At 62.1% G+C, this 13949-nt stretch overlaps 4 protein-coding genes across 4 annotated transcripts in view; 1 reads left to right on the forward strand and 3 right to left on the reverse strand.

The window, feature by feature from the left end:
- Window positions 1-3319, reverse strand: part of CHLNCDRAFT_59390 (hypothetical protein) — a 6604-nt gene extending 3285 nt beyond the window's left edge. Inside the window, exons 1-11 of the mRNA XM_005842963.1 lie at window positions 3172-3319; window positions 2814-2997; window positions 2641-2694; window positions 2422-2516; window positions 2290-2321; window positions 2130-2178; window positions 1827-1973; window positions 1638-1707; window positions 1424-1509; window positions 1016-1261; window positions 743-877 (exon numbers count right to left, since the gene is read on the reverse strand). Of these exons, the coding sequence (XP_005843025.1) occupies window positions 743-877; window positions 1016-1261; window positions 1424-1509; window positions 1638-1707; window positions 1827-1973; window positions 2130-2178; window positions 2290-2321; window positions 2422-2516; window positions 2641-2694; window positions 2814-2997; window positions 3172-3252 (1179 nt within the window). The 5' untranslated portion in view covers window positions 3253-3319. The remainder of the gene's footprint in view (window positions 1-742; window positions 878-1015; window positions 1262-1423; window positions 1510-1637; window positions 1708-1826; window positions 1974-2129; window positions 2179-2289; window positions 2322-2421; window positions 2517-2640; window positions 2695-2813; window positions 2998-3171) is intronic.
- Window positions 3320-3715: 396 nt separating this feature from the next.
- CHLNCDRAFT_141716 (hypothetical protein) lies at window positions 3716-6369 on the reverse strand (the record flags this gene model as incomplete). The annotated part of the gene is made up of 10 exons (XM_005842964.1): window positions 3716-3825; window positions 3940-4021; window positions 4210-4360; window positions 4519-4669; window positions 4773-4891; window positions 5095-5175; window positions 5350-5470; window positions 5601-5694; window positions 5904-6059; window positions 6283-6369. 10 exons carry the CDS (start codon window positions 6367-6369, stop codon window positions 3716-3718), a joined length of 1152 nt encoding a protein of 383 aa, XP_005843026.1.
- Window positions 6370-8086: 1717 nt separating this feature from the next.
- CHLNCDRAFT_141717 (hypothetical protein) lies at window positions 8087-11077 on the forward strand (the record flags this gene model as incomplete). Its single annotated transcript, XM_005842935.1, has 6 exons — window positions 8087-9175; window positions 9320-9781; window positions 9906-9998; window positions 10099-10186; window positions 10333-10767; window positions 11061-11077. The coding sequence occupies 6 exons, from the start codon at window positions 8087-8089 to the stop codon at window positions 11075-11077; spliced, it is 2184 nt and encodes a 727-aa protein (XP_005842997.1).
- Window positions 11078-11550: 473 nt separating this feature from the next.
- CHLNCDRAFT_37645 (hypothetical protein) lies at window positions 11551-12518 on the reverse strand (the record flags this gene model as incomplete). Its single annotated transcript, XM_005842965.1, has 3 exons — window positions 11551-11811; window positions 12013-12181; window positions 12333-12518. 3 exons carry the CDS (start codon window positions 12516-12518, stop codon window positions 11627-11629), a joined length of 540 nt encoding a protein of 179 aa, XP_005843027.1. The 3' UTR covers window positions 11551-11626.
- Window positions 12519-13949: the final 1431 nt, after the last annotated feature.

The raw sequence follows: 13949 nt of genomic DNA on the forward strand, positions 1-13949 counted from the left end.
AATGAGCAGTGAGCAGCCCCTCCCTAAACAAAGTGAAGCGCAGGACGGGGTCCGGTGGATGGGAGGCAAGGAAACGCGGGGGGTTGCCACGTGCGCTACCGCCGCCGCCGCAGGCAGCACCCCTGCGGCGGCGGCAGCGGCAGCAAGCCGTGGACCCAAACGCCGTGCCGCCGCCGCCGCAGGCAGCACCCCTGCGACGGCGGCGGCAGCAAGCCGTGGACCGAAACTCCGTGCCGCCGAGTCCCGTGGCTGTGGCCGTGGGCTTCTGGCAGGAAACTACGGCCGCAGCTCGGCAGCACGGGGGCGTCGCAGCGTGCCGCCGCCGCCGCGCTGCCCCCCGGGCACGGCGGCGGCGGCAGCAAGCTTGGGCCCAAACGCCGTGCCGCCGAGTCCCGTGGCTGCGACCGTAGACCGTGGGCCGGAAACTGCGGCCGCAGCTCGGCGGCACGTGGTTCTGGTCAAATCGCCAAGCGTGCAGCAGCGCCGAACCACGCTTCCCGGCCTCGGCGCATGCCTTCAGGGGCCCCCTATCGCTGGGCACACCCCTCCAACACCGAACATGCGCCCGGGGGGGAGGGCGGCCCGGGCGGCCCAGGCCAAAGTGGGCCGCCCTCGAGCAAGAGGCGGCCGGGCTGTGTGCTGAATGAATGAATGAATGAATGAAGGGGTGCAATGAAGCAGCGCTAAAGTTTGGTAGGCAACGGTTGGCAAGAAAGGGCCTGGCTCAGGCCGAGCGGCGTACTGGAGTGGGGGTCGGGGTGGGGGTCGGTGTCGGTGTGCTGGGGGCAGGGGTGGCAGCCGTCTCCAGGCCGGCAACGCCCTTGAACGCCTGAATCGTGTTGTTCCCAACATACTCCACGAAAGGAGTGTTGACAGCCTGCATGAGAAGAGGCGAGTTAAGTTGGTCTGGGCGAGCTCGGCATGTTGTCCGCCTGAGCTGCCCATCCACGCAGACTTGGCAATGGCACAGGCACATGGGCACAAGGACAGCAATGCTAGCAGCTTGGCTGCTCACCAGGATGCCCTCAGTATCATCTGAGTACGCAAAGCCAGCGACGTCGCCAATGTTCTTGGTGGCATCTAGGTAGGCAGGGTTCTTGCCAGCCGCAACCAGAGCATCCTGGATGCTCTTGCCCAGGGCGCTGGAGCGCACCTCCGCAGTGGCCATTACTGCGTATGCGGGTGCTTTGGCAATGTTGCAGGACTCGTACTGGTCAAGAGCCTTGCAACCGCCCGTGGGGCAAAGCAGCATCATATCGGCCTGCACATCCAGCTCGGCGGCGCACATTTTGTCTCGTCCATTACAGCAATTGGTGGGCAGCATCAGCACAGCGCCACAAAGCAAGTTTTCGCAATGGGGGCGCCAAAGCGGCCACCATCCAGGCGCAAAAGGCAGATGACTCTGGCCGCCTGCCACTCTCACCTTGTTCAGGGTGGACCAGGTCTGAGCCTCAGTGCCATCCTTGGCATACTCCAGAGGGTTGGAGTGCTTGGTGAAGGCCACGTCACCTGCAGGGCAATGCAGGGACGGAAGGGGACCACGTGGCACCGACAAGAGCTGCTGGCAATAACTGCCACTCATCCCTGGCGGCAGCAGCACCACGAGTGGCATGCGTCAAGCCAGTGTCTGCAATCACCTGCGCCCTCCATGAGGCAGCGCACGGCACCAGAGTAGTTGTAGTAGGGGTCAGCGTCAGTGCAGTCGCCCTGCGCAGGGCCGGTTGATGCCACGTCAGCAGAGCAGCATGACATGACATTTTTCGGGAAGGGCATACTGCCTCGGCAATCTGCAAAGCAGCAATACATCAAGATGCACCCTGACTCACCTTGCAGCCAGTGCACATGCCATCCCACTTGCCGCCGCCAACCAGAGGGCCATCCTCATTGCTGCCGGCAGCACAGGTGGTGGAGAAGAAGGAGGCCATGCTCTCAGCATCCGCCTTCACTGTTGTGTCAGTGTTGACCTTGGGGACCTGCAGGCAGAGTAGTGAATAGTCAAGGCATGCCCAATTAATTGTTGCTGCCCTTCCTGAAATGAAAAAGACCACGCAGCATGAGGTGGTTGGAGCAAAAGTCAGCCAGCACCGGCGCTAGGGCTGCGCGTCCCACAGCCAGCCATTCCGCCTTACCACGCCACTCTCCACAAGGTACCCAACTGGAAGCGTCCAGCCGGCTGTCCTGCAGGACCACAGCATGGCGGCGTGAAGAAGCGTGATAAAAGCTCGGCTGCTTGCCATCGTGGATGTTCCAGAGGCAAGGCAAGCAGGGACCTATCCCATCCACACACACCTGCCATAGCCGGTGTGGCACGAGCGCTTGCCCTGCAGCAGAGGGATCCAAATGAATTGATTCAGAGGCAGTTGAAAACTTGTGTCCATTGTCATCAGCATGCAGCATGGCGAGGTGCGTCGACGCACATACCTTGAGGCTCGCGAAGGTAACGCCGGCGGTGCAGAACGCCTTGGGCACGACCGCGACGCTGTAGTACGAAGCACCATTGAGATCGCCGTAGAACTCTGCAGGACCAGGACCAGGGAGTACGTGACGTCAAAAACGGCAGGGCAGCTGGGGATGATGAGGTGCATCATGATGCCTTGATCAAGGAGATGCCAGCAGAGCTGGCGCGGTGTGCCTGCCCACCTGCTGCTAGAGGCTCCATGCTGTAGGTTTCGTGGGCAGCCATCATGGTTGCTCCTGCAGGTGTGCAGAGGGGGGCAGAGTTTGGAAGAGGAGAAATGCAACTGGATAGCGGTCGGGTGCAGCAGATGTGTGTGCGAGGCGTGTCCAGGTGCGTGGGGGTGTTGAGGGCGCACCTCCCAGGGTCGTGATCTCAGCGCCTCCCTCGCTGATCAGCTCCAGGCACCCATCGCTGCTGCCGCCAGCGACGCAGGTGAAGTTCACGGCCGCAGTGTTGGCCAGGGCGACGGCAGAGGTGCAAGCCTGGACGGCCACGGCATCATTGGCGGCGGGCATGCACCACCGCACATTGCCTGCTGCCTGCAGGAAGGACGGCGGAAATGATTTCATAATGATATCCAATTTAGCGCTTCAACCCTTTTGGAGGAAGCCTCCCTTCAGGAGTTCAGCAGCATGCGCAAGATGCGCAGCTCATCATTGGACCATCGGGCCAAACCAGCAGCGTCCCCTGGGCTTAGCACGCATTGTCATCACCTGCGACAGGACGCGGGCGTGGGCGGGAGCCGCAAACGCCACGAAAACTGCCAGGAGCAGGGCGTGGCAGCGCGGAGCCATGGTGTCGGGCACCGTTGAAGGAAGCAGAAGGCACAGTTCAAGAAGGAGGCGAGATGGGGTTAATCCGATGATTATCATGGAACATGGGGGGTGGGCTGTGCTGGGCACACGCCCGGAGTGTGCAGCAGGACCTCCCCTCCTCCAACCAGCGAAGCTACTATACTACACACCATCAAAACCCATTGAAATCGTTTCGGTAAACTTTGCAATTGTTGCAACAGAGGACAGGTCAAGGCGCAGGCACAAGCAGCCAACCGCTGGGACAAGCCGTAGCGCTTGGGCCGGCAGGTACTGCCAGACGGCGAAGAGCCGCTTCTGAAAACAGCAGGGGAAATGGCAGCCGCTCTGGCGCAAATAACATCACATGTGATCAGTTCAGGAATGGCGCTCCCATGCTGCCGTGGGAGCAAAGGCAGCGATGAGAGCCCCATGGCGGCGCGGCGTTGCTGCGGCGCTCATGTGCTCAGGGAAAGAGCGCCTGCTGCAGCAGCGCCGTCTCCTCGGGCAGGCCAAACAGCAGGTTCATGTTCTGGATGGCCTGGCCGCTGGCGCCCTTCACCAGGTTGTCGATCACTGCGGCAGCGGAAAGCAAGCATGTTTCCGTTGGTCAGGCTTGCAGCGACGCACGGGATGAGCGGATGGCCCACACCAACTGGGCCAGAAAGCAAGGGGCAAGCGGGCACGCACCTGAGATGACGATGGCGCGGCCGGGGATGCGGTCTTCAAAGACATTGATGAGGTTGTAGTTGGAGCCGCGCACGTGGTGGGTCTGCATGGCAGCCAGGGTGGCTGGGAAAGAAGCTTGAGGAGGGCAGAGAACAGCGACAGGCGCCCGGCGGGTTGTGACGCGGGAGAAAGCCAGAGGGGTGCCACAGGGCTAGGGGGGATGAGGTCGGGACAGACTGCGCTGGCTTAAGAGCGGCGAGCATGCTCGGCAGGCAGGCTTGCCTGCGGCACTGAGCCGGGGGCCAGCAGGTGCACGAACGGCTCGTCCTTGTACTTGGCCTCCAGGCATGTGCGCAGGTCGGCCACGGTGATGCCTGGTGCCATCTTGACGTAACAGGAAGACTCCATGCCGCGCGTCATAGGCATCAGGTGGGGCGTGAAGCTGCAGGCAGGGTGGGCAGCATGGGGCAAAGGGCGGGACACGTCTTCAGAGGCACGGGCTGGAACAGCTGCTGCTTGTGTGCAGGCACCACCCAGCCCGTGCACCCACCCAGCGCCCACTGTCGGATGCCCTTGTGCGCCCCTGCCTTGCCAGCACACCTGATGCGCACGGGCTTGCCCGCGGCGTCTTCCAGGCCCTGCTCAATCTCGGGCATGTGGCGGTGCTTGGTGACGCCATATGCGTTGATGCCCTCAGTTGCCTCGCTGTACAGCAGGTTCTGCTTGGCGCTGCGCCCCGCGCCGCTGATGCCTGCAGGTGGGCAGCGGGCAGCGGCGCGGTAAGGTGCTAAAATTCAGCCAAGGAAGCGAGAAGATTGATCGGGGGAGTCGGAAGCTGAGGGTTCACAGCGCACCCGACTTGGCATCAATTATGATGTCCTCGGTGAGGATAAGCCCCGCCTCAATCAGCGGCACCAGTGGCAGCTGCACGCTGGTGGGGTAGCAGCCGGGATTGGCCACCACACGCGCTTTCCTGCAGCGGGGGCAGGGGGCAGGCCAGGAGCAAATACAGGTTTGGCATGCCACAGGGAGGAGGGTAACAAAGGCACCTCTGGATGGCCTGCCCCACAAACCAAGCCAGGCACCCTCTGTGCTGCTCTCTGCCACCCTGGCAACCAGTGAGCCGTCCCTTGCTGCCAATCCGGCCCCTGCTGGGCCATCCACACCCTGGCTCACTTGACAGCCTCGCGGTGCAGCTCCGTCAGGCCATACACAACCTCCTTCTGCAGCTCCACAGCCTTGTGCTCGCCGCCATACCTGCAGGCAGGCGGCCATGGTGGCAGCCATGGAGCCCGGCGCTCAATGCACCAAGCATCACCCCAGAAGCACCAGCCGCGCCAGGTCCTGCTGCGTTTTGCTGCCACCAGCTTGGCTATGCCAACCTGCTTGCCCATGCGAGCCTGCTTCCCTCGGCACAACAGCGCCGCTCACCATTCGGCATAGCTGTTGACGTCGCGTAGCCGGAAGTCGGCTGACAGGTCAACCACCTTGATGTGCTGGGGCAGGTCCTTGACGACCACCTGTGTGGTGGCGTGTGGCAGGCAGCAGAAGACTGCGCAGGCAGGGGGGGCAGTTTATATATTAGGTGTGACTGCGTAGAGTTGGGTGACGGGGAGCATGCATGGGCGTTGGGGATCTGCAACGGGCAGAGACCAGCCGAGCCACCCTCTGCCATCAGCCACCTGCATCCACGCCGTCCCATTTCACATCGTCAATCTTGCACAGGCTTGGCACGTCGGTGGCGGTGATCAGGTGAGGGAAGACCTCGGAAAACTCCTGCTTTTGGGCAGGGATACTTCATCTCAAGTATACAGTACAGGCTGCTGGGGTGCACCCAAGAAGGCAGAGCAGGATTGAGCTGCACGTGGTAGACTTCACTTTGCAGTTAACATTCAACGTAGCCTGCCAGGCAACATGCTGTATTGCCCCGGGATCACCCAGCCACGGCCGGCGCCAGTGAACGCACCACCCAGCCAGCAACCCACCTTGCCCGCTTGCCGGTCGCCCGTCAGCGCGGTGACCTTGAAGGTTGGGTGCAGCGACAGCAGGCGCACCACCTCCTCGCCGGTGTACCCCGAAGCGCCCAGCACCGCCACCCGCACCTGCTCCGTGGACTTGCCAGCTGTCGCGGCAGTGGCGGCCTGCACTCGGCAGCGCACAGGGAGGTGTAACCCAGCTGGATGGCTGGCCGTGGTAACAGCATAAGAAGTGCTGCATGCTGATGTGCACGATACACACAACCCCAGGGGGTATGCGCAGTCGCGACAGGTCCGGGCTGGGTGGCGGCAGCGTGGTCCACGCTGTCGACGCCGCCGCCTCGTTAGGGCTTCCCCGGCAACCCGTTTTGGCACTCGCTGCGCGCACCGGCGCTGCGACTGCACGGCACTGCAGGGCCCTACGAGCCACTGTGAACGGTGCTTGGCGGCCACTAGGGCATGATGAGACCTGCATGGTGAGACCTGGCAGCTGGCGATGCTGATACAATCTGGCAACCGATCACGTCGTGCTCAGCGGTGCCCGATGCAGGGGACAGCCACAAAGCAACACCCCGGCCGCCGCTTTCCTCCTAGCGCCGCCGCGTCCTGTGTCACTGGCCCAGCTTGCTTTGCGCTGCAGAATGAAGGCAACCTCCGATGCAGAATGAATGATAACATGTGTGTGTGCATCATGTACATTATCCATTTTTGATACGGTCGGCCCAGCTGTTGCTGTGCCGGACGCCCAGACTCCGCTGATACTGTACCGCACCTATTGTTTCGCGGGGCCAAAAAATAATTAATGCCAAGAATGCACGCGAAAATTAAGTTTGGTAGCGTGTTTGGGCGAACTTTCTCGCGAAAATTAGGTGCCAGCAGAACAATTGTACTGCTGACCTCCAGTACACCATCAAGAAGCTTCTTTGAGAACAGTGGGTCACTGGTCGTCCTCCGATGCCTTCTGATCACATCAACAGGCCAGTGTGGTGCGCCGATTTTTAGGTGCGCCGATGATGAATAGGTGGCTGCCACACCCCGTGTAAGATCAAACTCAGGAAAAGCGCTGCAACAACACGCCCAGCACAGCTTGTATTGCTGCTGCCCCCAGCAGTACACGCGAACATTAGGTTCAGCGCGAAATTTTCCTGCGTTTGGGGGCGCGAACATTAGGTGCAGCCCGAAATTCGCCAAAACACTCGCGAAAATTAGGTTCGCGAAACTTTTAGGTGCGGTACAGTACCGCCCAGACGATGGGAGCGCTCAGGCAGTCTTCGCAACTGATGTTTGCATGTCCCGGGATGCTCCTTCAAGGGATGATTTCGTTCGGGTTGATCAGAGGTGATCAGAAGGACAAAATGAGTCCGCGGCTTTCGAGGGGCGGGCAGAAGCGGGGCGCGGGACTCGGCAGCAGACGGACTTGAAGCTGCGGCTGCCAGCGCAATTGTTTGCCTCCATGCGCTTGCCTGCAATTTTCGGAGTACAGGCCGGGAGCTGTTAGCTTACGCAGGACTGCCTCAGTATCGGCGTTCGTGCCCCTGAGTTCAACACGACGGGGACGGCGGTAGAGAGTTGCTCCAGATGTCATGCTAGGGCAGAAGACCCGTGCGAGAGTTATAATCTCCGTTCCGTCCCTGTGCTGAGGCCACGTCCTGACACAGCTGGCCAGGCGCTGGCCTCTCCAGCACCTGGACGCCTGCCACCCGCCTCCCCCACTTTCAGTCATCGCCAGTTCCATTTTCCGCTGCCTGACGGCGCGTGGAGTGCAGCCACACGTGTTTGCCTGCAAAGGCGGCGCCGGTTTGTGACTTGCGTGGCCCTTCCGTCGTGAGACCAGCGGGTTGCCATCTGCTGGTGAGCGGCAGCTGCAGCAAACTCTCTTGCCCTGCGGGAGCCTGCATTGCCTAGGCAATGGCGCTGCCGGGGGCCGATGGCGCCCCCTACTCTCGTTTCTGACCACTGCAAGGCGGTGGCAGGTGATCAACCGAGGCGCCGCCGCGCCTGTCCGCAGGGACGAGCAGTGAGAGTCAGCGTCAGCTCTTTGACCCACCCCACGTTGATCCTCCCCGAGGAGGTGAATGAAGTCCTATGGCATGGGTCTGGCGGCCGGCCTCGCCCGATCATCCCTGTCCCGGCCGATTGCGGCTGTGTGCCAGCCCTCACCTTAGGCTGCCTCCCCTGCAGGCCTGCCAAAGATGGAGGCGCTAGAGCAGCTGACAACGCTGTTGATGCAGCAGCACGCCTTGCAGCCCGTCAGCGGTGGCGGGAGCGAGGGAGCTGCCGCCGCGGCACCAACCACGCAAGACATGCAAGGAGGGAAGGGCCACTTGGGCAGTGGCAACGAGCATGCTGAGCAAGGTGATGCACAAGACAGCAAGCAGGGCGCTGATCAGCCACTCAAGGCCGAGGCGCCGGCACAGCAGCAGCAGAGCAGCGATGCTACAGCAGATGCCGTGGCGCCTGCGAATGCATCTCTCAGCGTGGCGCTGGCGTCGCTGTTGCAGCATCACCAAACCCAAACGCAGCAGAAGCAGCAGCCACCGCAGCAGGCGCCCAAGCTGTCACAGCAGCAGCAGGAGGCCACGGCGCGGCCGCCGTCTCAGCACGAGGCCGTGCCAGACATGCAGCGTGATGAGTCGGATGACGTTGGCCCAGCTGCAACGGCGGCAGCAGTGATAGCCGCCGCCGAGTCTGCAAATGACGACACTGGCCGCAGCCTGCAGCTGGAGCTAGCCAAAGCGATAGCGCAGGTGGTGATCAGCCACCTGCAGCAGCACCCCACCTGCATCCCGCTCAAGCAGATGGGCGCTGCCATTTCGGATGTGCTGGTCAAATGCGTCACGCCCAGCGGGCTGGCGTCGGGACAGCTAGCGCTGTCAGCCTTCCAGCCACCAAAGCAGCAGTCCCAGTCTGCGCCGCATATGCTGCTGGCAGCTCTGTTCCAGCCATCGCTGGGAGCCACTCCGGGTAGCGGCGCTCCCAGCTCTGCAGATGCTCTGCTGCTGCAGCACCTGGCGGACGCGGCGGCAGCAGCGCCTGGTACGGCTGGCACTGGCAGCGGCATGTGGGAGCTTCCGCCCGGCGCTGCTCGCGGCGGCGGCAGCGACGGCGCAGATGCCCTGTTGGCTGCAGCATTGGGGGCTGGGCAGCCTCCGCCAATCTGGTCCCAGGACCAGCACCTCTTCCGGCCGCAGGCGCTGCGGGCACCTGGGGCGCAGGCAGACCAGGGCGGCAATGCAAATAACTGGAATCAGCTGATGCAAGCTGTGCCTCAAAGCCAGCAGGTAGGCGCACTGCGACTCTGCCTTTTTCATTGTTTTTTCGGATTCCTGTAGTTGCACGCCAACCTCAAACTCAAGGCAGTGCATCTGTGCATCTGTCTCTAGTATTCTGACCGGCCTGGCGCCATGTCTGCTTCTTGAGTGCAGGCTGATGGCTCAGCCCCAGCGATGAAGCGCCAGCGTACGGCCCAAGGTAGCGCGCCCCAGCTTGCGGCGTATGATGCGCCACGCCATGCCGCGGGCCACCTTGGCAGCAACAGCAACCTGTCCGGTGCCGGCGTCGCCGCTGGCAGCTCGGGGCACCAGCAGCCAGGGGCCCTGGTGCCGCTGCTGCAGGGCCCGGGTCCGCGATCCCCAGCAGCTGCCGCTGCGGCGGCCGCCGCTGCGGCGGCCGCATCTGCGCTGCGCCCGCTGGCTGCCCGCGAGCAGGCCATCCCGCGCCAGGTGCCTGCTACGCTTCGCCGCCCGGTGCTGGCACAGTCGCTGCAGCACCCGCTGGCTGCTGTGGACCGCCTGCTCACTAATGCCACCTACATGAACCGACTGCACGTCAACCAATCCATGGCGCATGACCTGCTGCCAGACGTCGATGAAATCCAGCTACCGAGGGTGAGGAGGTGCATGCTCGATGCCACACAGTCACATTGCCATGCCATGTTTGCACTACTTGCACAGTGCACGTGATCAACTCTCCTGCATTTCCCTGATCCCTGCACCGCTTGCCATTCTGCAGGACCAGCAGCGGCAGGGCGCTGCCGGCTCGCTGATGCTGTTCAAGCACTCAATTGTGGTGGTGGACGAGCAGGACCGTGCTTGGCCGGTTCAGGTGCAGCCAGCCGCGGACTCTGCCCTTCAGTTCAGGTTGGCAGGCAAATTGCCTGTTGGCAACGTCTATGTTCCTTAGTTTCTATGTTCCTTTCTTGCAGTATGAGGGCTTCATGTCCGCAGGCCAAAGGCACCTGCGGTTGGGCGCCGGATGGCGCTACCTGTGCCGCGCCAATAATGCCGCCGTCGGTGCGTTGCCGCCTCGACTGCACCTGGTATCGTGTTGCTATCACAGTGACTGCAGCACAACATTGCAAGTCAGCCTGGTCATTCTATGTTGCCCATATTTTATGAGAGTATCTCAGTTGTTGCTTGTTCTCTTGGCTGCGCCACAGGTGACACGCTTGTTCTGGAGCGCTGGACGCAGGACCGCAGTGTCGTCCACCTGCGCATCCTGCGTGTGGCACAGCAGCAGCAGCAGCAGCAGCAGCAGCAGCAGCAGCAGCAGCAGCAGCAGCAGCAGCAGCAGCAACAGCAGCAGCAGCAACAGCAACTGCCTTCCTTTGCAGGCATGCTGCCGCTGCCTGCGCCCGCTTCAGGACTGACTTTTCCAGGCAACTTGAGGCCTGAGGAGGAGGCAATGCAGCCTGGCACGCTGCCGCTGCAGCTGCAGGCGATGCTAGGCGTTGCCGCGCAAGCTGCAGCCGCGCAGGAGCAGCAAGTGGAGCAAGCGGCACCTGTTCAGCAGCAGCAGCAGCCTGCGGCCCTGGAAAATGCAGGATCCCAGCAGCAGCAGCATCAGGCTGCTGAGCCTTCAACAGTGGCAGCAGGTGCCCAGCCTGGGAGGGCTGTCTCTCCGCACCCACGCACTGGCCACAAGCCGCCAGCACCAGCAAATCCCTCTGTTGAGCAGCTGAATGCAGGCGATGCCGGCTGAAACATGCCTGCCACACTTAGCACAATCAATTGGCTGGCCCGTTCCAACTGTTTTTACCCACTCAGTCATCAATGCCCTTCGCCATGAAGCATACACCTTTTGGCCCTATGCATTTGACCTGTCTGCATTCTTCTTTCCTGGTCTTCTTCGTCCACTCCTCTGCCGACTCTTCAACACGGTTTTCAGGGTGCGGCGATGCTTAAGAGAGGAACCCTGCTAGCATGCATGCCATGTGCAATACATGCTCTCTCTCTCTCTGCCTACGACTCTTCTCTCACAGTTTGCATACCTGGGCCTCCATCATCGCGCAAGGATGCATTTACACCAGGCGCCCTGACCCAGCAGGAGTGGAATGAACAGTGAACGAATAATCCTCTTCTGCTCACCTTTTCCTACGCTGTGTCTGTGTTTCTCTGCGTCACCATTTTTTCAAGCTCATCAGCCAGTGTGAGGGCCCGTGCCATCGATCATTTGCTACTATGTTCTTGTTGCGTCTTTGTGCCGAATTGGTTAATGCCTCTTGCATTCACCAGTACCTTGTCCTCTTGGCCACCCACTCATCGACCCAGCCCTTCCGCCCACCGCCTCTTAGAATTCAGCTGTCCTCCCAGCTCATTCTGACAGCTCGTCTGCATACGAACGAACGCCCGCATTGCTTACCATGAACATGCAGCACGCTTGGACATTTGATTAATCATTTTCATGTAAAACACATCGGACCCTGGGAGAAACCCCCTGCAGGAGATGTTGCTTTACCAGCGCCGGCCCCCTGGCGGGCCACTGCCGCCGCCAAACGCGGGCGGGCCCCCGTCCACCTTCTGCTGCTTAGGCGGCCTGGGCTGCTTGATTGTCACTTCCCTTGTGCGTGCTCTCCCCTTCTTATCCGTCACTGTGCGCTCCTCCGAGCTGCTCTTCCGCAGCTGCACCGGCCGGTTGCCTGCGGCAAGGCGCGGTGCAATGGCCTGCTCAGCTGGACCGGCAGGCTGCAAGGCTGTGGCAGATGAATGCATTCTACCTTGAACACAATTGCCACAGCAAGCGGTTGTGAAGTGCGGAGCTGGCGTCGAGGGCCAAAAATTCAAATGCGTACCCATGTGCACTGTGTACTCATCGCCCGCCCTGCACTGCACTCACTCACCCACATATTTGCCCTGCATCTCGCGAAGGACCTTGGCGCCTTCAATGGTGTCACCAAATGACACAAAACCGTAGCCCTTGCTCTTTCCGTTGTGAGCATACCGCACCACCTTGGCTTTTTGGAAGGTTGGGAACCTCTGGAAGGCCGCGGTCAGCACCGCATCTGACACCTGGCGAGGGTTTCAGCGGGGCGGGACAGGGGTCGAACACAACCAGCAGCAGCCGCAGCGGTACAAGGCAACTGCTCAGCCCTGCTCTGCCGACGGGCAACGCAAGCCCGCCAGCCCAGCTGCTCGACTAATCGACCCAGCTGCGGCTCACCTCATTGCCCAGGTTGCCCACAAAGATGCGGTAGTCGTTCTCAGGCCACTCAGCGAGCGTGGTGTCCACCCACCGTTGCCCCGCAGCCGCCCGCACCACGCCCACCTTTTTGCCCCCGACAGCCGCCACCTTGGTAGTGCCTGGGGCCGTGGGGACCCCCAAAAAGGGGGGGGCGCCGCCGCCCATCGGCGGCATGCTCGCTGGCCCGCCATACCCCGGCATGAAGGGTGGCCGTGGCATGCCTGATGGCCCAGCCGGCTCTTGAAACTCCATTTGGTTGGGCTGAGGCGGCGCTGCAATGATGGGGGCCGCTGCCATAATTCCCCCGTGCCGCAGCCCACCCGGCGGCGGCACCACCGGCGGCGGCAGGTGCCCGTGCTGCATGGGTGGGCCGCCCGAGGGGTGCATGGGCGGCGGGAGCTGGCCCGGGCGTGGGAGTCGGTGCATGGGCGGCCCGCCGGGTGGGGGTGGCAGCTGCACTGGCAGCGGCCGCTGCATGGGCTGCCCGCCTGGGGGTGCTGCCAGCTGTGGCGGACCTCGTGGCGGTGGCGCCAGCGGCTGTCCTTGCTGCTGCTGCTGCTGTGGCGGTGGCGGAAGGTTCAAGGCCGGCGGCGGCTGCTGTGGAGGCGGCAGCGTGCCCTGCACAAACAGAAGCGACGGCAGGCGGCACAGGCTGCATGGAGCAGCACAACAAGCAAGCAGCGTACGCTAGTACATGGCTGCTAGCAGCTCAGCATAGTGCAGTCTGTACCTCCTGCTGCTGCGGGGCATGTTCCTCGGGCTTTTCAGCCGCCATTTCCGCCTCGAACAGCTCCGCCTGAAACTTTAGAAACTCGTCATCCAGGTTGCTCATCGCGGCAACCGTGTGTACACAGCGGCGTGCCGGTGCCAGGCTGTGCGTGCAGCCTGCGATCAGTAGATCCTGCGCTGAAAACAACGGGAAATGTGAAGCAGCACGACATGGGACTGGGGCGGCGGCGGCAGGAGGCCGCGGTGGTCGCAGCCCGCCATCCCGCCTGGTGCGCTGTACAACATGTATACGTGATTCCCCTGCTACCCACACAACGAGGAGGCTGCCAGCAACAGCGCCGCAGGTGCCAAAGACCATCGGCTGTGGCAGCCTCCCCCACCCATGCCATGCGACGCCTTCTAAACGGCCCTTTAAAACTGCAAGCATGCAAGCGTGCCAGGGGCTCGAATCACCTGCTGCGGAGATGTCCAGGCGGCTAGCCGATGTCCAGGCTTGTTATACAGTCCACAATGTGCTGGGGCGATTGCACACGCCGATCGAGCCAGAATAGAGCACAGACACCTGCCGCCGCAGTACAAGTACATGGCACGCGAAGCGCACAAACTGGAAACATTCTGCTAGACCACTCATTGCCAGATTTAGTCAGGGAGGCACAAGTGCAGGTGCGCATCGGGGCATGGGCAAACTTGTGCTGCGGAGTAGGGTGGCTGTGCACACGGACACCAGTCCTGGAGGCTTCGACAGAACACCTGACCACCTGCTTTGTGTCCACCCCGCCCCCTTGACTCGCATCATCACTCGCGCCGCTGCCGCCGCCGCCGCCGCCGCCGCCCAACCCCAGCATTTGCGTTGGTACTGCGCAGAGA

Source organism: Chlorella variabilis, assembly GCF_000147415.1.
Source record: "Chlorella variabilis unplaced genomic scaffold CHLNCscaffold_37, whole genome shotgun sequence".
Lineage (NCBI taxonomy): Eukaryota > Viridiplantae > Chlorophyta > Trebouxiophyceae > Chlorellales > Chlorellaceae > Chlorella > Chlorella variabilis.